Source organism: Papio anubis, chromosome 12 (assembly GCF_008728515.1).
Source record: "Papio anubis isolate 15944 chromosome 12, Panubis1.0, whole genome shotgun sequence".
NCBI lineage: Eukaryota > Metazoa > Chordata > Mammalia > Primates > Cercopithecidae > Papio > Papio anubis.
The window spans coordinates 103,675,104-103,696,754 of record NC_044987.1 but is presented as its reverse complement, the minus strand read 5'-3'; the positions used below and the strand labels follow the sequence as shown (position 1 = coordinate 103,696,754).

General features: G+C 58.4%; 1 protein-coding gene across 2 annotated transcripts; it reads left to right on the top strand.

Moving 5' to 3' along the window:
* The first annotated feature begins 801 nt into the window (after positions 1-801).
* Positions 802-21,624, top strand: MAPK8IP1 (mitogen-activated protein kinase 8 interacting protein 1). Of its 2 annotated transcripts, none has more exons than XM_003909979.4 (12): positions 802-1,097; positions 13,266-13,371; positions 15,328-15,642; positions 17,168-17,249; positions 17,535-18,347; positions 18,529-18,604; positions 19,152-19,324; positions 19,618-19,727; positions 19,887-20,003; positions 20,140-20,210; positions 20,320-20,418; positions 20,816-21,624. In XM_003909979.4, the coding sequence occupies exons 1-12, from the start codon at positions 997-999 to the stop codon at positions 20,886-20,888; spliced, it is 2,136 nt and encodes a 711-aa protein (XP_003910028.1). In that variant the 5' UTR covers positions 802-996; the 3' UTR covers positions 20,889-21,624. The 2 variants fall into 2 exon arrangements, with proteins under 2 accessions (XP_003910028.1, XP_017803925.1); XM_017948436.1 differs by lacking the exon at positions 802-1,097 and adding an exon at positions 11,672-12,137.
* Positions 21,625-21,651: the final 27 nt, after the last annotated feature.

Below are 21,651 nucleotides of genomic sequence, written 5' to 3'. Positions count from 1 at the left end.
TGTGTGTGGGTGCAGAAGAGGGGTGCTTTGCAGGAAATGAAGTTGAGGCGCTAAGAAGAACGCTGGGAAGGTCCTGGCGAGAGACTGAGAATCCCGGATGGCTCAATTCACCACGAGTAGCTGCTTGGGGCTGAAGAGAGGTTTGGGTCAATCTTTAGAGAGGACAGCCTCTAGGGAGAGTCTTTGGGAGGGTCCCCTCAAGGTAAAGGGACAGGACCGGGGTGAGGCCTGGATCCCAGCGCAGGAGGTGGAGTGTTGCCGGGTCTCAGTGGCAACACATTTGTGTTACGTTACATTCTCACAACAACCATGAGAGGGACCGTTATTGTTCCATTTCGCAGATGAGAAGACCAAACCTTAGTGCTCTGAAGTCACTAATGCAAGGCCCCACTGTCCAGTCACTTGTGGAGCCAGTGAATTCACACCACCTGACTCCAAACCTGTACGCTATAAGAGCCCACTGACATCCTCTCCTTTCTCTGCCTTCCTGCACGACCCTCCTTTTCCGCCTGCCTTCTTGGTCTCTGCTGCGGGGAGCCAACCTGGATCTTGGGGTCCAGTGTCCTGCCATTAGTCATCTGATACCCAGGCACTAAGCCCACCCGGAGGGATAAGGCCCACACCGGCCACGGGGTGGAGGAGAGTCGGTGTCGGATTTAGGGCGGGGCTGAGCCAAGCCCAGGGCCGCGGGGGCCGTGGCTTCAGCACCGCGGAGAGCGCCATCTCCGGGGGCGGGGCTGGAGGGTGGGGGCGGGGCCGGGGCGGGGCGCGCGAGACCCCGGCCGGGGCCCGGGGGCGCGCGCGGGGCGCTCTCGCCAGTCCCGCGAGCCGTGCGCGGTGCGGTGCCGCGCCCTGCCAGACACAGGTGCGCCCGCCGCGCCCGCCTAGCCCGAGCCCTGCGGCGGAGGCTGCCCCCTCGCCGCGCCTCCGCCTCCTTCGCAGCCGCCGCCTCCTCCGCGCCGCGCTCCGCCCGGATGGCCAGGGCTGTGCCCGAGAATGGCGGAGCGAGAAAGCGGCGGCCTGGGCGGGGGGGCCGCGTCCCCGCCCGCCGCCTCCCCGTTCCTGGGGCTGCACATCGCGTCACCTCCCAATTTCAGGTGAGAGTCCCTAGCCGCCGCGCGCCTCGCCCTTCAGCCGGGACTGATTCGCCTGGGCTGCCCTGCCCGCCCCCCACCCCAGAACCTCGGGAACCCGGGAACGAGAGGGCAGAGTGGGAATGGGGTCTCTTCCCGGGACAGAGCCCCACCCCGCCCCCCAAGAAGCCCCGCCAGCCTCAAGTCCGGACTGGTAGCCGCTGCATGTTCATGAGGCTATTCCCTCCGCCATTCCTTGTCCTAGGCTGGGAGGTCTGCGCTGGAATTGGAGGAGGGGGCTCGGAGGCCGCCTTCTCCCCGACCTCCGGGCTGCGGCAGGGTCTGGGGTCGGGGCGATCCCGGAGCGGGCAGGCAAGCTGCATCTTAGCCTGTGCCCAGTTCGAAGGTTTCTGAATAGAGCTGGGAACAGCCTGCAGGGGCGGGGGTCGCAGTTTCCTGGGGCAACGACGTTGTTGGTGCTGGGAGGAGGATGTCTTGGGCCCCTCCCCGAGCCCTGCCTGCCCAGATGGGCCTACCTGCCAGGCCTGGCCGCCAGGCCCCTCTGGATTGGGCAGCACCGACCTGGGCAGGTGTGTCTCTCAGGGCAGGCGCTGAAGGCTCAGCCTCAACCTGGGGAATCCTAGGCCTGGCTGTGGGAAGGGAAGTCGGCTTGGGAGTAGCCAGGGCCAGCGAGGGTGTGGAGGGAGATCCCTGCTGGGTTAAATACCCAGAACCCTGACCTGAGCTCCCATTCCACCACCCCTACCCCCCAATCTGGTGTTAGGCCCGTTGCATTTCAGAGAAGTGAAGGGTGAGTGTTGTGTGGAGGAGGAACAGATGTACCTCCCCCATAATTCTGACCCCTAGTTGGTGGGGAGGAAGAGGCCGAAGTCACTGCTCCCGGCCTAGAGAGGGAGGCTTAGACATACCTCATTGTTTCCCCATCTCAAGAACTGGTGCCTTCGCCTCTCCTGGGGCACCACCCAGCCAGGCTCCAGCTGGGCTATTGGCGCCAGCCCCTCCTGGGAGCAAGGGGTCACTGGCTCCCAGGTCCTCAGGTGGGCAGAGACCCCTGGGGATCTCTAATGGCATCATCAAACCCAGAAACCTTCCCCGAGGCCGTGAGCTGAGCTGGGAGGATCAGAGGGAGCCAGATGGAGGAGGCCGGGCCTGAAGGCTCCAGGGCTGCAGCTCTCTGATAATGCCTTAGACTCACAGGCTGAGGTCTGAGACTCCACCTGGCATGGCACATGAGGCCTCCATGCAAATACTGCCTCCTCACCTGGAGGCCTCTACCGTGGAAGCACATGGGGCTTAGAGGGACCTGGGTTCAAATCCTAGCTCCACTACTTTCTAACTGCATTACCCAGGCAGGTTTTTGTCCTCTCTGGGTGCCATCTGTTAAGTGGGCTCATTAATATTGATTCTTGCCTGGAAAGGAGAAAAAGCACATCAGGTCAGTGTTCAACAAGTGTGTCAGCCCCCACACTCGCAGACAACACTACGGCTCGCTGCTGTCCAGAGCATCTTCCCAAGGCCCCTCCCTTAACCCTCATAACTGCCCCAAGAGAGGGTAACGGTCTGCCCATTTTATAGACGAGGTGATTGAGATTAACAAAGGCAGGGTGGCTCCTCTGGGGACTCCAAAATAGTCAGAGGCTAAGGCCACACCGGGACCCAGGTCTGTGCGTGTTCAATCCTCTCTACCTCCCGGCCCTGCCTCTGGCCCAGCGGGCAGCTTTTCCTCCTCAACCTGCTTCCCCAGGTGTCATGGATGCTTTAGTGAGAGGAGCTGAGGAAGCAGACACCAGCCAGTGAATGTGTGGCCAGCTCTGCGGCACATGGGACGAGGGTGGCAGTAGGCCACGAGGTTGAGGCGTGGGCCAGCCCTCTGGGACATGGTGGCCTGGCTGCGGAGACAAGGCCAGCGCGTGGGAATAATAAACGTCAGTGTCTCAGGCCCTGCTGGCCTGCCCCACTGCTCCCGAAGCCCCCGCTGCCCTTTCTCCTGGCCCGCCTCTCACTGTGCTTGGCTGGGCTCCACTTAACCCTGGGTGGGTGGGTAGTGCTTTCTTGTGGCTCTTTGGTGGAGTCATGGATCCAGCTGGCCTGGGTTTGGATCCTGGCTGGCCCTTCTTAGCTGTGTGCCCTGACACTGGGCATTTAAGCCCTCTGAGCCTCTGAGATGCCAGCACTGGCCCCTGCTCAGGATGATCCTAAGAATCAGATGAGATAACATGTGTTGAGTGTTTTAAGGGCTGAGGAGAGCCACCTGTAGGCAGGGCTGTGTGTATGCACACGCACGCAGGTGCCTTGACCCCCGGTGCCACTGTCAGCTCCCAGAAGACACAGGGGTTCTGTACCCAAACTTTGGTATCCCTGTTGCTCAGCACAGGATAGTTACTCAGTAACAGTGGTAAGCGCTGACATTTGGAAGGCACTCAGTTCACCCAGGCACCATTCTAAGAGCTTCCTATGTGCAAGAGTATTTACTCCTCGCAATAACTGTATCAACAGAGCGTTGTTATTATCCACACTTGCATGAAGAAACTGAGGCAGAGGGAGGTTAGGTAAGTGGCAGAGCTTGTAAGTGGCAGGCAGTCTGATGTCAGAGCCACCTCAAAAAGAAAGAGCCCTGGAGTACTGGAGGAGCGTGTGTGGAGGGGTGAGCATGTGGGCCTGACCTGAAAGAGTGGGAGCATTCGTTTGTTGGTGTTGGCTGAAATAAATACGTGTTGATTTTTGTTCTGATTATAGAAATGCGCCAGCTGGTTATAGTGGTTGGTCACCTTTGGGTGTGGTATGGGGCGAGGGATTTTCGCTTCGTATTTTACATCCTTTTTTTTTTTTTTTTTTTTGGGGGGGGATGGAGTCTCGCTCTGTCGCCCAGGCTGGAGTGCAGTGGCATGATCTTGGCTCACTGCAACCTCTGTATTCCGGGTTCAAGCGATTCTCCTGCCTTAGCCTCCCAAGTAGCTGGGATTACAGGTGCCCGCCACCACACTCAGCTAATTTTTGTATTTTTAGTAGAGATGGAGTTTCACCATGTTGGCCAGGCTGGTCTCAAACTCCTGACCTCAGGTTATCCACCTGCCTCAGCCTCCCAAAGTGCTGGGATTACAGGTGTGAGCCACCGCGCCCAGTGTCATACTTTTACAGGTTGAGTATGCCTTATCTGACATGCTTTGGACCCAGAAACGTTTCAGATTTCTAATTTCTTTTGGATTTTGGAATATTTGCATATGCATAATGAATGAACTTGGGGGTGGGAACCCAAGTCTAAACATGAAATTGGTTTTTTCTTATATATCTTACACTTATAGCCTAAAGGTAATTTTATATAATAGTTTAAATAATTTTGTGCATGAAACAAAGTTTGGATTGCACCTGTCACGTGGAGTCAGGTGTGAATTTACCGCCTGTGCTGTTGTGTTGGTCGCGAGCATTTAGGATTTTAGAGCATTTCAGATTTCAGGCTTTTGGATTAGGGCTGTTCACCTGTATTTGACTTCTTATTTTATCATGAGCATAGGTTACTTCTGTGTCTTACAAAATAATAAAAGAAAATTCAAAATTGAAGTGATACATGTTCATTATAAAGAAAACTCTAGAAAAGAGAATTTAGAAATTTACACAGTGGAGACACTGGCACTGGGTAGGTGGGACAAAGAGGAGGGACAGAGGGACAGTTCACATGGGAGGAACAGTAGAGACAAAGGGGGTTTCATGGGCAGGAATGGAGCGAGCGGCCTGTCTGTGGTGTGTAGAAGGGGAATCTTGGATCAGAGAGAGACCTTAGAGACCAGGTCATCCAACCAGCTCCCTCCCCTTATGAAGAAACAAGACAGAGCGAGTGCTCCCCCAAGAGCACACAGCAAATTAGTGGTGAAGCTGGGACAGAGCTGAGCCATGGCTGCCTGGATGGTTTCCGTCTGCCCCACCACCCTGCCTCAGGGATGAGAGATGAGGCCACCGAGAGGCTTCTTCCTTCATTCACTCAACAAACGTTTGCACTTTGCCTAGGTCACCAGGGAAACACTGCAAAGGCCCAGACGTGGGCCTGGCCATCATGCTGGTGGTGGTGTAGAAGGACGACAGACAAATGGACAGACGGCTTTACAGATGGGCTGGTGGGTGTGATGATGGCTCAGGTCAAGGGACCCAGGCTCAGCGGGTCAGGACAGGCCCCCAGAGGCAGGGACATTTCAGCTTAGGCCTGGTAGACGCATAAATATCACCCAAGGGTGTCACTGGAGTGAAGGGCTGAGACCAGAGCCGTGGGCAGGGTGCCTGGTGCGCAGTCTGGCGGGAGGGTGGAGAGCAGGATGTGCAGGAACTTGTAGGCCATGTGAGGACGCTGACCTCTTCACTGACAGAGGAGCCGGCAGGGGGTTAGGCAGGGAATGACAGGGTCGGACAGATCCTCTAGGACAGGGGCGTCCAATCTTTTGGCTTCCCTGGGCCACATTGGAAGAAGAAGAATTGTCTTGGGCCACATGTAAAATACACTAACACTAACGATATCTGATGAGCTAAGAAACAAAAACAAAAAATCACAAAAACATCTCATAATGTATCAAGAAAGTTTACGAATTTGTGTTGGGCCGCATTCAGAGCCATCCCGGGGCTCGTGCATCCATGGGCCAGGGGTTAGACAAGCTTGCTCTAGGAGGATCACCTGGCTGCTGGGTAGAGTGTGGCCGGGGGCCTAGCCATCCTGCTGGTAAAAAGGAGGGACAGGTTCAGGGTGTGAGGAAGAGTTAGGGGGCAGATTAGCCCACTTGGTGAGGAATAGGGAGTGGAGAGGCAGTAGTCTAGGATGAGGCTGGGGCTCCTTGGTGGGTGGGGTGTCCAGTGGGAGACCAGAGGGGTGGTGGGCAGCGTGCGAAAATCATGTGGGGACCTGCTGAATTTGAGACTGGGGATCATTGGAGGACCCAATTGGAGGATTCATACAGTCAGTTGGTTTTGGGTCTGGAGCTCAGGGGAGAGGATAGGGCTGGGGCCAAAGACCCTGGGAGTCTGAGTGTGGAGGGATGGCCACTGAAACCTCACAGAGGACATCACTTTCCAGGGAGACTGAGCAGAGGGCAGGAAGATGGCCAACCAGTGGCCTATTCAGCCAAACATGTTTTGCTGGAGGTGAGGAGGTGCTGCCGGAGCTGCCTCATGCCCAGGACTGCCCTGGCCTGGCCCCTGATGGACCTTGGATGTGGGGGCAGAGAATGTTGACTTGCCTCACACAGCCTGGCAGTGGCCAGGGCAGAATTTCAACCCCAGGTCGCTGATGGCAGAGCTTCAAAGTTCATCTCTGGATTGCTGGAAATGAGCCACAACCCACTTCTAACCCGGGGCCCCCATGGTTCCCACAAATTGGGTCACAGCCACCATCCACACGTAGTTCTTAACCATTCTACGATGCCATCTTTGTTCCCTGGCCCCACTCTTGTATTCATTCCAAAATAGCAGGCACATCTCTGAGTGCCTTGCCTTGTTCCACCACTGAAGATGCCAGCGGAGAGCTTGTGGCTCCTGCTGTCATGGTGCTTGCAGTGCCTCTTTAATAGGCACTGATTTAGCACCTAGGGTATGCAGGGTCTTGGGCTTTGTGCATAGATAGGAGCGAAGGTAGGGAGTCAGTGCCCAGGTGAGTATGATGGCCCCGCCCTCAGGAAACTCACAGCTCTGGGGAGGGCAGGCAGCCCAGCAGCAGACAGGGAGCCCACGCTAGGCTGGCATGGCCCAGGATGAAAGTCTGTGAAGGAGAGCAAAGGAGAAAACAGCGTCCCAGATTCTACCCCATCTCACAACTCAGTGTCCATGTGAGTGTTTCTTCCTGTGTGCGATTCATCCTAGGGAGACCACTGGATCATATATTCTGTCTTTTTGCTCATTTTATTTGTTGCTGTTTTGCACCTTAATACGCAGACTTTATAATGTTCATTCCAAAAGACTGCATCACATTCCGTCCACTGATGGTGACGGTGGAACCAGCCCCCGGTGCTGGCGACGCAGGTGTTTTCAGTTGTTTGCTATGATGAGGAAGGAACATCCTGTGTGTCCCAGTTCTTCTCCAAACAATGTGGGATTGTTTCCTCAAAGCCGTTTCCCAAAAGTCGAATCACTGGATCCCAGAGTTCTTGCAACATATCGTCACGAAGATGTTTAAACAGATCAAACACGTTATACCCCAAGTGGGGCTGTCCCTCGGGGCTCATTTCTTTGGTTGGATTCAGTTTTCGTTGGAGATGACCCCCGTCCCCGTATGGAGGTGGTCAGGAAGGGAGTTCCGACCCAAAGAACAAACCCAGCCCAACCCCATGTTCACCCAGAGCCGGGTGGTGCAGGTAGAGACAGGGCCTGAGAGGGATGCTGGACCTGGCTCATCCCCACCCCACCATTTCAGCCAGTGCCATCTTCCCGGACGACCTGACGTCCTAGTCCAGACTCCGGTGTAGGTGGGAACACAGGAAGTTGATTTGAAAAGTGGACTGACAGAGATTTCCAAGGCAAAAATCCAGAGAGCCCCGGGACACCTGTGGTTAATTCATTCAGCATTTGTTAAGTACCTATTAGGCACCACACATGTTGATCGAAACAGATATGATCCCACCCATATGGATTAACTGACTCCAAGGGGAGGCCACCACGGGCCGCATAACCCAAAGGTAAAATTACAGTGATTCGGAACCACAGCCAGGAGGGACTCCGAGAGCCCATAGCAGGGCGGTTTGGCTTGGTCCCAGAGGTCAGAGAAGGCTTGCAGAGGAGACCATGCTACTGCTTTGGGAGCTGCGTTACTGGGGGAAGAGATAAAGGCGGGAGGTGGGAGGATTGAGGGGAAATGATGCTGGTTGGAGGGAAAGGAGGCTTTACAGAGCCTTCAGGCCACAGATGAGAATTTGGGGCCCTTCCCCTAAGGACCTGAAGAAGCTATTAAAGGGCTCTGAGCTGGGGAAGAGGGACCAGACCAGATTTGTATTTCAGGGTCAGCTTTGCTGTCATTGCCTGGTGGAGAGTGGCTGGTAGAGGAACCAGAGGGAAATGGGGAACCCACATAGGGTTGAGCAGCCAGTCAACAGGTGTCTTGATAACTCATTGGGAGCCAGCTTCGTTCTCAGCACTTAGAGGGCTGCAGAGAGGCAGGCTGGACCCCTGGACCACACGGGCCCTCTGTCACAAGAGAGGCCTGTGGGGCATTGTGGCCAGGACCCAAGGTCAATCAGTTGGCATCCTTACCTCACCACAGCGCAGCCAGGAATGCAAAGGCCAAAGAATGGCATCCAAACAGCCAATGCCTGGCTCAGATTCGGCCTTGCTCAGCTAAAGCCTCAGCATTTTACCACTTAACCCTTACTTTACATACACTTCTAACTCAGCCTACTACTGAGCTGAAATAGTCCATCAGAAAGGGCAGGACTGCGGTCGGTAGAAATGCGACCCAGCAAGGCAGGGGAAAAACGCCGGAAACCAACATCAGAACACAAAAGGCATGTTTGTTCAGGGCCATTTAGGAAAGCACAAGCTCAGGGTGGGGTGGGAGCAGGGGCTGGCATGGCCAGAACTGTGAGGAGCTGGCAGGGCCAAAAGCAAGGACTGAGGCAGCAGGGTAGGAGGAATCAGGTGAATGCAGGAACAGGGGCCTCACGTAGAAAGGTCGGGGCGGTCTCCAGAGACCAAACTCATGGCTCAGAGCCACCAAACGTTAATATGGATGACGTCTGAAGGATCACAGCACCCAGGATAGACAAGCAGGTCTGAAGGGTGGGCAGGGGCTGCTTCCACAGGAGGCTGCTGAAACTTCCAGACCCAGAGGTGAGGGAGGCTGGCCTGTGGAGGGCTGTAGGATTCAGTTTGGAGGCCTGCTGGTGCTAAGGCTGCCATGAGCAGGGTGGATCAGGCAAGACAGGAGGAAATAGCCCTCTTTTCCCCTTCCTTCTCCCCTCCATCCTTTCCTCCCTCCTCCTTTCCCTCCTTCCTTCCCCACATTGACCTTCCATGAGCCTTCAGGGACCAAGCATCTGTTTAGCCTTCTCTCCATAAAGGAACCCCCCAGGGTTTTGGCTGGGAGGCCAGAATATCTGGTGCCTGGAAAAGAGGAAAGGGCAGAGTCTTGAATGGGGGGTGACTTGCAGAGGGGACTCTTTGACCAATCAGTCCCCCTGGATCCTGGGTAGTGACCTCCTACTCACACAAACTCCATTCTGCTAACCCTCACCAGCCCTCTGAGGTGGGTGGGCAGGGATTGGTGGCTTCATCCTGTATGTGGGAAACTGAGGCATAAGGCACCTTATGTCTAAGCCTTAGTGTTCCTCATCTGTAAAATGGGAAAAATGGAACGAACCCTCTCCCAAGGTTGTTGCAATGAGGATTAAGAGAGATGCATGGCATAAATGTTGAGGCCAGGATAGGGCAGCTTCAACGTGAAAGAGTCAGGATTTATTTCAGGCCTCCCGCTTCCAAGCCTGATACGGTGATCATTCTTCCATCCTGCCTTACTTATGAGAGGCACCCAAAAAGTTAGACAAATCATCCCCCTTAACCCACCCCAGTAGGGCCAGGGATCAGCCATGGGTTCTCTGACTCCCAGCCCAGTATTCTTTCCAGCATTGCCCAGTTAAAGCCCACTGCCCTCAGCTGTACCAGAAGATGCTGCTGTCCTTGCCTCACCCAGACCTATTGTCCAAGGAAGTGGGAATATCAGGTGATGTCGAAGGTGTGGAAGTGAACTGAGAAGCCTCTAACCCAGGTCTAAGCCAGACCCCGCAGGCCCTGCTCCAGCCTGCAGTTCGAGAGGAGCAGGTGGAGGCGGAGGCTGTCCTTTGACAGACATCTAGCAGGCTCATGCTGAGCACCCAGTGTGTGCAGGATGAACTCGCCAGCTCTGCCCTCCAGGAGCAAGGGGAGGAAGGGGTCTTGATCACCTGCTGGGTACAGTATAGGGTCATCAGTCAGGGTGCTGTGTACAGGCCCCATCCACCTTTGGAGCAACCAGGGTTGGGGAAGTGGGTGTTTCTGAGGGAGGGCTGGCCCTGTCTGCTGCACACACTACTATACATCCAGGCAGATGGTGACATCAGCCGCATGCAAGGGCTGGGAGGGCTTCCTGGAGGAATGGGCTTAACTGAGCACTCTTCCAGCAAGCATGCTTTGAGAGTCTGCCATGTGCTCCATCTGAGCACTGGTTTTGACACAGGGCCCACGCGGACTACGCATGGAGCCGGAGGCCTTGTCTGCAGGCACAGGAGCCTGCTGCTAGCGGAGAGCCTTGAGGGTTCCAAGTGGGGCGGGAGGGATGATGGCATTTCTGGCAGTTTTGTCTGATTGTCTGATAGTGGCAGGTGAAGTGGGATGGTGCAGGCATGGGGAGACTGAGGCAGACAGGCCAGTGGGGACATCTGGGAGGGCAGAGGCTGGACTAGGGCTTGGCAATGAGGAAGAGGAACCACGTGTGAGGAGACACAGATATGTGCAGGGGGGCCGGGCGCCTTGGCTCCTGCCTGCAATCCCAGCACTTTAGGAAGCTGAGGCAGGCAGATCACCTGAGGTCAGGAGTTCAAGACCAGCCTGGCCAACATGGTGAAACCCCGTCTCTACTAAAAATATAAAAATTAGCTGAGCGTGGTGGTGCACACCTGTAATATCAGCTACTCAGGAGGCTGAGGCAGGAGAATCACTTGAACCCAGGTGGCGGAGGTTGTGGTGAGCCAAGATCATGCCATTGCTCTCCAGCCTGGGTGACAGAGTGAAACTCTGTCTCAAAAAAAAAAAAAAAAAAAGTGCAGAGGTCACTGACAGAGCAGGGGCATTTGAGGGCACCTCTGGGTCAGCAGTCCTGCAGCTCTCCCATGCCATCTGAGTCCCAGGGCCTCCCCTTTGCACCACTGGCCTTCTCGGTGACCATCTGGGCAGCCAGTGTGAATTGAACACTTACTTGGTGTCGGCCACTGGGTTACTGTCCCTGAGCTAGAGATGCCACCCTGTCCTGGACGGATGCAAGAGGGCTGCTCTGGCTTCTGGGCCAGGCCCTCCTCCCCAGTTCCACCCCAGCTGGCCGGCCACACCCTCCCCATGGCCCGGGGAACCACCACCCTTGGGCTGCAAGTCAGAAGTGACCCTACAGGGCACCTTGTCCATCCAGCCCCCATCCCCCACCCCTCTGTGCAGTGCCCTCCAGGGGCCTCCAGGTTCTGTTTATGTCACTCCAAAGGGACAGGAAGCTCGTTACCACCCAGCAGCCCTTCCAGCTCTGCTCTAAGGGCCCAAACACTGGCCCGCCCTTAGCTATGGCTCTGGCACCTCCTGCATCCATAGGCCCTGCCTTCCTGGGTCCTGAAGGCTTTGAGCCCTGGCTGCAGGAGGAGGCAGCCCAGATCAAATCCAGTCTGGATGCATCCTGGGCCCACAGAAGCCTCCCAGATGAGGTCGGAGGGCTGAGCCTATGGCAGTGCGAACGGAGTGTTCATTCTTGAGGTGTTTGGGAAGCGCCCCCTCATCTCCCACCTGGCACCCTGACTGGGGCACTGGCCCTTTAAAGCCAATCAAGGGCTGGCTTTTGGGGGGAAACATCCTAGATTTCTGCCATCTACTTACAAGCCTGGGCCAGGGAGGGGGGCCACCTCAGTCCCCGACAGGGGCATTGGAAGGGCAGGTGGAGCCAGTGGCATTGATTGAAGTAACCTGATCCCGTGAGGGAGGCGGCCACAGTGACAGCAGCGCAACGGCCAGCCGGGAGGAAGCTGCCTGCAGCTGAGGGCTGCGTTGGGAAGAGCTGGGGCTGGGACCCGGGTCGGCAGCTGCAGCCTCCTCTCCTGGCCTATCTATTTTTAATGAGCTCCCCAGGCTTCTGCAGCGGGCAGGACGCAGAAAGAGAGGCCCAGGCGGTGGAGGCCAGAGGCCCCCAGCCCTGCCCTGAGCCCTGGCCCCCGCACCCTTCCGGGCATGAGAGGGCAGCCCTGGGGCCCCGCAGCCCCCCTGCCGGGCAGGGCTCTCCATGCAGCTGGTGCTGAAGATGGATTCGAGCCCAGACAATGACAGCTGGTTGGAGGATCAATGGGAGCGCTGGTAGGGGCTACCGGGGCTGGCGGGGGTGGAGACCAAGCTGGGGTGAGCTCCATCGAGCTCAGGGTCTCTATTTGGTCTGATTGAGGCGAGCGGCAGGGAGTCTGGGCCTCCTAGGTTCCCCTGGGGGCTAAGCCACCATCTCTCCTGGGTGACCTTGGACTCGTGGGTTTCCCTTGCTCTGTGCCTCAATTTCTTGGACTTATCTGGGAAAAGCCTCATACATTCTTCCCAACTTCCCAAATGTTCTACCCTCCAGCAAGCCAGGCAGAGTGCCCAGGACTAGAGGTGAGCAAGAGACAGGCTGCCTTGCAGTGGCTGGCCCAGCTCTGCATTCTGAGGTGGGGACTCAGGGCTGGCCTAGGGAGAGGGGGGTTCTGGTGGAGCTGGTTAGTGTTCTAGTGCCCTGGTGCTCTGAGCTATCTCCTGAGCTTATAACACCTCTGATTCCACCTGGGGCTTTTCCTGACCCCATGTGTGCAGCCTCCTGTTCAGGGTCCTTACGATGGAAAAGGAGAAGATTTTGTGGTTGAAGAGATGAGACCACCAAGTGCACAGCATGAGGCTATAGTCCTTTCTGGAATAGGCTGAAACTACCCACACCAGATTTTCCTTCGCTTGTTCCCTGGGCTCAAGGGGCATGAGTCTTCCTGAGCTGGGGCGTAGGGCCCTCCTTTGAGGCTGCTGCCAGCGCCTCGGGTCTTGCTACTGCAGAGATTGCACTGGGAGCTCTCCTACTCCAGGCTTGCTGCTCTTCTCAACTCCATGGATTCTCCATGGTGAACTGGCCTTGGCACCTGCCTTGACCCTGGGAGGAGGCTCTGACCAGTTAGGCCTTCTAAGCACTGCCTGCTGGTTGGCAACAGAATGACAACTCCCAGGGAGGAGCTGGAGTAACCCAGAGCCTCCTCTTCCGCTGCCACCCTAGGAGGATTGCCTTTTGGCCCGAGCCCCATGCTCTTTCCCTGCCTGCTGACTACCCCCTGCATTGACACAGATGGACCCCAAATCCTGTCCTCTGGGGGCTGTGTTCGGCCTTCAAGAGGCTGCCCCCTGAAAGAGGTAACAGGGAGATGTGAGCGGGCATAGCAGTGCCCCTGAGTTGTAACTTTGGCTTCCTGTCCCCACCAGGCTCACCCACGACATCAGCCTGGAGGAGTTTGAGGATGAAGACCTCTCGGAGATCACTGATGAGTGTGGCATCAGCTTGCAGTGCAAAGACACCCTGTCCTTACGGGTAAGGGTGAGCTCCCAGGAGCTCCTGAGTGGGGTGGCAGGAAGACTAGGGACAGGGGTAAGGGCATCCCCATATCGATAAAGGGGTTTCAGGTCTGTGCTGGCACCCTCATGAAATGAAATGATGTGCAAGAAACATAGGTATACTGCTTGGCATGTCTTGGGTGTACAATCAGAATTTTATTTATTATTATTATTATTATTATTATTATTACTGCTGTCGGGGACTAAGGCAGGAAGTAGCTCCTTCAGCTGCCCACAAGATGAGAGAGGTAGGAAGTCTTGAGACCTAGGGCATTAACAATTAGGACCAGACTTAAGGGAGACTCAGGGCTACCCTAAATCCTTTTGGGAGCAGCCCTGGAAAGGGCCTGAGGCAGACAGGGTGGAGTCTGGTAGAATCTGCAGTGCTTTGGGGCAGGAAGAAACAGCCAAGGCACTCCTGGAATAACTCCTGTGGCTGCTGGCTGCTATACACCAGACAGATGGCACTGCATGGCCTCCCAGACCGTCTCTGGCCCCTAGTCCTAAAGGCCCCCACTGAGGAGTTTGCCCAGCATTGCTGCTGGTTTGGGCCCTTGGCTTTGTCCTAGGGAAGATGACTTTCTCCTGTCCCTAAAGATCTGAATGCTGCCAGGAGGTCCCCAGCACCTGGGGAGCTGCGGTCAGATGGGGATCCCAACTATGTCTTTTCAGAACAGGAAGAAGGGGCTGGCTAGCCAGGAAATGGAGGACAGAGCACAGGGGTTGGTTTTAGAGCCCAGAGCTCCTCTGAGCCCCCCAGAGGGCAGGTAGCCAGATATGGTGTCAGGAGAGTGGTTACCATAGGAGCATGCATTATGCCTTGGGGAGGGGGTGCCTGTCTCTGTGTTGACCTCCTGCTACCCCCAGAGACTCAGTAAGCTCTGCCAGGCAAGAGGAAACCAAGGGGTGTGGATAACCCCCTGGTCCCCAGTACCCCAACCTTCCACTCTCCGGCCAGGCCAGGAAGAGGCAGAGGCCTCTAGATTTGGGGAATGGTCTCAGGGCCCTGACTTAACTTCTCAAAGGTCAGGCACCTGTTCTGGACTCTCACCCTGCCCTCTCCCCCAGCTGCACTAGCAGAGCCTTGGAGAGGGTTGCCCCCCAGCTAGGCAGGGCCCCCAGGCACTACTGGCCAGAGGTGTGCCCCTGAGGGGCCTCAGACAAGCTCCAGCGGGCTTCACACACGTTCCAGTGAGTACTCAGCTCTCTTGGAGGTTGGGAGGCAGTAGTGTTGTCCCCACTCAACTGATGAGGGGCCTGAAGGGTCAGGGGATCTGTCCAAGGTGCCAGGGAGTTGGCGGCAGAACTGGAGCTAGGATGGGGCTCTGCATCTTCAAGGCAGACTCATGGAGGGCCTATCTCGGGCTGGAGGGGCCTGGGCCGGCTGGCTTAGGACGGGGCTTCCACCGCCTTGGTTCGGGGCCCCGCTCGCCCCTCCCCCTCGGCGTCCCCTTCCCATCCCTTTCAGGTCTCCGCCGTTCCTTGCCTGGCTGAGCCTCAGTTTTTCCCGTTTTCCTCAAGTCGCCTTCAAATACTCCCCCCCCCCCCCCCCCCCTCCCCCCCCCCCCCCCCCCCGAACTCCTTGGCGACCACTGAGTCCCCATAGCAACAGCGGTGACTTCACTCTGGGCTCGGCTTACAACCCCAGTGAGGTCACCGGCCGTTGCCAGGGGAACGGGAGGGCGCAAGGAGTCCGGGGTGGGGACTGTGGGGAGGTGCAGGCAGTCAGAGGCACGGCTGGAGCCGGGAGGCGGCGGCCTCGCGCTTCCTAGCGGCCGGCGGGCGAGAGCGCCCCAGTCTCCAGCGGCCCCTGCTCCGCTCCCCTCGTGCCCCCTTCGCGCAGCAGAATGGACTCGCCCGGGAGGGGGGCGGTGCAAGCGGCCTCGGCCCCGCCCCGGCCCCGCCCCCTGACGCCCCTCCGTGCGCCACGCAGCCCCCGCGCGCCGGGCTGCTCTCTGCGGGCGGCGGCGGCGCGGGGAGCCGATTGCAGGCCGAGATGCTGCAGATGGACCTGATCGACGCGGCGGGGGACACTCCCGGGGCTGAGGACGACGAGGAGGACGACGACGAGGAGCGCGCGGCCCGGCGGTCGGGAGCGGGGCCGCCCAAGGCCGAGTCCGGCCAGGAGCCGGCGTCCCGCGGCCAGGGCCAGAGCCAAGGCCAGGGCCAGGGCCCGGGCAGCGGGGACACGTACCGGCCCAAGCGGCCCACCACGCTCAACCTCTTCCCGCAGGTGCCGCGGTCTCAGGTGAGGTGCCAACGCGGGGGGCGGCGCCCTGGGCCGCCGCGGAGATGTGAGGGGGAGCGCAGAGGGGCTGCAGCGGAAGGGGACACCCACGGGTCCAGTGTCTGGGGACAGCGCCTGCATAGAGGCCGCAGTGGCTTGCTCCCGGGGGTGGGATCCGAGCAGCGGGCAGAACCATCCTTAGGAAGAGGGCTAAGTCCAGCTGGCCGGGCTTGGAGCCTTGAGGCGGGATTGAAGGAGGAAAGGACTGGGGTTTGTAGAGGAGTAGGGAATTAAGAGAATGAGGCTTTGAGGGGTTCGAAGGGTTTGGAGCGTGGGACCGCAGGCTGTGGCAGGGTTTCTCCTTTAGGGTATGGGGTTCCTGATGAAAGCGGGGTAGGAGCAGGGCCTGGAGAAAAGGGCATCCGAAGTGGTCATCGTCGGGGAGGCCATGGGAGATTGTGGCGAGGTGGGGATGGGGAGCTCAGGGGCCACAGGCCGTTTGAGATCTGGGCAGCTGGGGATTCCCAGAAGGCAGGGGAGAGGAATGGGGGATGGAGCTGCTTGGCTAAGTTGGGGGCCTAGGGCCCCTGGGAGGGTGGCTGGATGCCAAGGAGAGTTGAATAGGGTTGGGGGAGCCGGCTGTGGCCCTTTGTCTTCCAGGCTCATCAGGAGCGGTGCAGGGAAGGAGCTCCTGGGAGGTGGGGCTGCTGGGGCTGCAGGGAAAGGCTTGGTCCCTTTCCCAGGATCCTGTGAATGGCTTTTGGCAGCCTGGCTCAGGAACGTGAGGGCTTGGGAGAGAGCTCCCAGGGGAGGGAGCCTCCGTGGAGTGGAGGGAGCCCTGTGTGGGCATTGTGGGGAGGGGTCCCGGGGCTGAGAATGTAGAATGGGCAGCCCGGGATACCCAGGAAGGAGGGCTGCTGACAACTGCATCTGTCAGTCCTCAGTCACGTGCCACTGTGGTGCGGGGTGCAGGAAAACTCTGTTACGGATTTGTCACTGGGATGATTCATCCCTGTCCCCCAGGCCAGCTGCTGGGGAGACCCTTCCTTGTGCTTTTTCCAGGCTCTACCAGAAGGTTCCCACCCCTTCTAGGCCATAACTTCCCAAGCTCCAGAGCAGAGAATCACCTGTCTCTGACTTGGGCTGGATTTGAGCATTTTCCAAGTAACCCTCAGTGTCTGGGACTGGGTATCTGACTGTGTCTCCAGAGAGCTCCTGCTTCTCTTCTCCCCCACCTCCTACCCCTCTTGCCACCACACACATTGACCATCACCACCTTTGTTAAGGGTGATAAGAGCATCTCCCTGAGGGTTGACCAGCTTCCCTGAGCAAGGCGGAGGGCCATCCGGAGCCAGCAAGCCTGGCTGTGACTTGCCACCCTTCCTGCCTGCTCCAGAGGAGAGTTGGGAGTGAGGCCTTTGACAGTGGAGGCGGGGTGAACACAGCAAACGGCCCTAGGGATGGCCTGAGGGGGCAGGGCCGGGGCCTCCCTGTGCCGGGCACTGTTGACCACTTCCATCACAAGAGCCTTTTGTTCCCCGCACAGGACACACTGAATAATAATTCTCTGGGCAAAAAGCACAGTTGGCAGGATCGGGTGTCTCGATCATCCTCACCCCTGAAGACAGGTAAGTCAGGGCCCTTTTCCTTACCTGGACCTCCGCCTGCCCTGACTCAGTCCCCACTGCAGAGAGCAAACCCTGCAGTCTCCAAAGGGCTGAGTAGAGGTAAACTGTCCACCCACATCCCTGCACAAGCCCATCCAGGGGCTGAGATCAGTGGTAGCGTGAGTGAGTTGACTGGCCCCAGAGAGGCTTTGTCTTGGTTTCTGTGTCACCAAGCTGAGAGTGGCGGGTGCAGGCAGCTGGGAGTTGGGAGAGAGCCCCTGCCTTCATGACCTGCCTGCTCTCCAGGGGAGCAGACGCCGCCACATGAACACATCTGCCTGAGCGATGAGCTGCCCCCCCAGAGCAGCCCCGCCCCCACCACAGACCGGGGCACCTCCACCGACAGCCCTTGCCGCCGCAGCACAGCCACCCAGATGGCACCTCCGGGGGGTCCCCCTGCTGCCCCGCCTGGGGGTCGGGGCCACTCGCATCGAGACCGAATCCACTACCAGGCCGATGTGCGACTAGAGGCCACTGAGGAGATCTACCTGACCCCAGTGCAGAGGCCCCCAGACCCTGCAGAGCCCACCTCCGCCTTTCTGCCGCCCACTGAGAGCCGGATGTCGGTCAGCTCCGATCCAGACCCTGCTGCCTACCCGTCCACGGCAGGGCGGCCACACCCCTCCATCAGTGAAGAGGAGGAGGGCTTCGACTGCCTGTCGTCCCCAGAGCGGGCTGAGCCCCCAGGCGGAGGGTGGCGGGGGAGCCTGGGGGAGCCGCCGCCACCTCCACGGGCCTCTCTGAGCTCGGACACCAGCGCCCTGTCCTACGACTCGGTCAAGTACACGCTGGTGGTGGATGAGCACGCACAGCTGGAGCTGGTGAGCCTGCGGCCGTGCTTCGGAGACTACAGTGACGAGAGTGACTCGGCCACCGTCTATGACAACTGTGCCTCTGTCTCCTCGCCCTATGAGTCGGCCATCGGAGAGGAATATGAGGAGGCCCCCCGGCCCCAGCCCCCTGCCTGCCTCTCCGAGGATTCCACGCCTGACGAACCCGACGTCCATTTCTCCAAGAAGTTCCTGAACGTCTTCATGAGTGGCCGCTCCCGCTCCTCCAGTGAGTCAGCAAGGGGAAGCAGTTGGGGGGTGGGGGTTCCCTAGTGGGACAGAGCCAAAATGCGAAGTGTTCTGGGAGGCGACCCCAGGCCCCATCTGGTTAGGACTGAGGCTTCTACCTGCCCCGCTAAACCTGGATCAGAGCTTCAACCTCCCATCCAGCCACACCCCCTCATCTGCAGGTGCCGAGTCCTTCGGGCTGTTCTCCTGCATCATCAATGGGGAGGAGCAGGAGCAGACCCACCGGGCCATATTCAGGTGAGAGCCATGGGCTGGCTGGGCCTGGCCACGCAGCAGTTTGGGCCACACACCACCCTCCATTTGTCACCCCTACATGGCCTCAGCCTAACCCCTGCCATCAGCATTCGTTGATCCACTCAGCCCTGGGAGGACAGTGTCCACTCTCTAGGGACTCAGAGTATGGTGACAAAGAGGATGGCTACAGTGAGGGATCCCAGGACTGTGCACCTAGTCTGGTCGGGGGCAGGGCACCCAGGAGGGTGACCAAGAGGATGCCTGCCCACACCCCACCTGACCCTTCTCTAGACAAAAGCCTGCGCTTCCCACAGCCTCTCCATTTTAGAGGGTCCCTGCCCGCACCCTCCCTTGGCCTGTGTTTCCTCAATGGCAGACGCATGTTTGCTTGACCTTGCTCTCCCCTGGGGTTAGCACTGCCACAGGCACACAGGATGCTTTTGCAAATGTTTACTGAAATGACGATGCTGCTGTGGCTCCCAGACCTCAGAGTCGGCCTGGCCTGACAGGCCCTGGTGCCGAATTTCTCACCTGTCCTTGCTGGGGACAGGTTTGTGCCTCGACACGAAGACGAACTTGAGCTGGAAGTGGATGACCCTCTGCTAGTGGAGCTCCAGGCTGAAGACTACTGGTACGAGGCCTACAACATGCGCACCGGTGCCCGGGGCGTTTTTCCTGCCTATTACGCCATCGAGGTCACCAAGGAGCCCGAGCACATGGCAGGTAGTGTTCCCTGCCTGGCCTGTGCCCCCAGCCACCACATCTGTCTGCCCTGACTTGCTGCTGGGTGAACGTGTACTCCAGATCTTAGCCAGACAGGTGGGGGGCTGAGTGGAGGTGATTTTAGGTCCTTTTCACGATCGAGCAAAGTGAGGCCCGGCCAAGTTGGGCAGCCAGGGATTGTGGCAGCCTGTGTGGGCTCTGCCATTCCCTGTGCCTCACCCGCCCTCCTTCGCTTGGCTGCTCAGCTCCCTCCTGCTGTTTCTGCCCCTCCTCAATTCACACTTGCTTTCCAGCCCTGGCCAAAAACAGTGACTGGGTGGACCAGTTCCGGGTGAAGTTCCTGGGCTCAGTCCAGGTTCCCTATCACAAGGGCAATGACGTCCTCTGTGCCGCTATGCAAAAGGTACCTGAGCCCTCTCCCTTCTCCTCCCTTGGATGCTCCCTGGGGCAGAGGAACACAGGTGTCTAGAGGCAGTAAAGGCCTCAGGGTTCAGGCCCTGGGACAGGAGGGATCAGCAGAGGAACAGACAGCAGCTGACGTGGCTCCGTGTGTCACCTATAGATTGCCACCACCCGCCGGCTCACCGTGCACTTTAACCCACCCTCCAGCTGCGTCCTGGAGATCAGCGTGCGGGGCGTGAAGATAGGCGTCAAGGCCGATGACTCCCAGGAGGCCAAGGTGACTTCTCCCAACCCAGCCCCTTCCTTCCATGGCCCCCAGCTTTCCCCCAAGACTTGGAGTGAAGAGGCCGTCTCCTCTCACCCTCATTGCAGGCCAGGTGACCGCCCTCTTGCTTCTTTTCTCCCTCCTGTAGGGGAATAAATGTAGCCACTTTTTCCAGTTAAAAAACATCTCTTTCTGTGGATATCATCCAAAGAACAACAAGTAAGTGGGGGTGGGATAGCAGTGGAGGAGGCACAGGTGGTCTGCAGCCTTCAGGTGGTTGGGTGTGGGCCGAGCCCCTGTCCCAGCACAGACAGACCTGTCCCTGCAGGTACTTTGGGTTCATCACCAAGCACCCCGCCGACCACCGGTTTGCCTGCCATGTCTTTGTGTCTGAAGACTCCACCAAAGCCCTGGCAGAGTCCGTGGGGTACGTGTGCATCCTGCTGAGCAGCCAGCCCGAGGGAGCACACCTCATCCCAGGCCCTAGGGCTGCTTCCTGGCGCTCAGCTTTGCCCCTTGGTTCCCCCGCAGCTCTGGAGAACCATCTCCAGACCCCAGTGCAGTGGCCTGGAGGGAGGGTGGCAGGGCAGGGCGAGCCTGAGGAGTGGCTTCCAGGCTTGGTAGCTGCTGAGCCACGTCTTCAGCTGACATCTTACTGGGAAATGCAATGGCAATTCTGTAGAGAACAGAGCCAAGTGGCCCCAGCCAGAGGAAACAGAGCCACATTCAGGCCCCAAGGCTCCGGTGGGAAAACCCTGGGTCGGGATCCCATTCCTCCCTTGCCAGTGGCGGTCTGAGCCATCTGTGTGTCCCCTGGCTTCTAGGAGAGCATTCCAGCAGTTCTACAAGCAGTTTGTGGAGTACACCTGCCCCACAGAAGATATCTACCTGGAGTAGCCGCGCAGCCCCGCCCTCTGCGTCCCCCGGCCCTCAGGCCAGTGCCAGGACAGCTGGCTGCTGACAGGATGTGGCACTGCTTGAGGAGGGGCACCTGCTACCACCAGGGGATGAGGAAGTGGGGGCTGCTGGCCCAGGGTAGGGGAGGGTGGGGCAATGGGGAGAGGCAAATGTGGTTTATTGTAATATATGGGATTAGATTCATCTATGGAGGGCAGAATGGGCTGCCTGGGGATTGGGAGGGGCAGGGCTTGGGGGGCAGGCCTCTGGCAGAGAAGGATGTCCGTTCCAGGAGCACACGGCCCTGCCCCATCCTGGGCCTTACCTCCCCTGCCAGGGCTCGGGCGCTCTGGCTCCTGCCTTGATGAAGCCCGTGTCCTGCCTTGATGAAGCCTGTGCCACCTGCAAGTGCCCACCCTGCCCCTGCCCCAACCCCCACCGAAGAGCCGTGAGCTCAGGCTGAGCCCAGCCACCTCCCAAGGACTTTCCAGTGAGGAAATGGCAACACGTGGAGGTGAAGACCCCGTTCTCAGCTCTGTCATTTGCGGGACTTTGGGTGGCTCCTGCCACTGACCTCACCGGCATGCTGGCCTGTGGCAGGCCTAGGACCTCAGTGGGGAGGAGGAGCTGCCGCAAGGCCCTGTCCCAGCAGGAGGGAGGCTTCCTGACTGACACAGGCCAGCCCCATCTTGGTCCTGTCACCCTGGCCCCAACTATTAAAGTGCCATTTCCTGTCTGGACTGCAGTGGATGTATCTGTATGG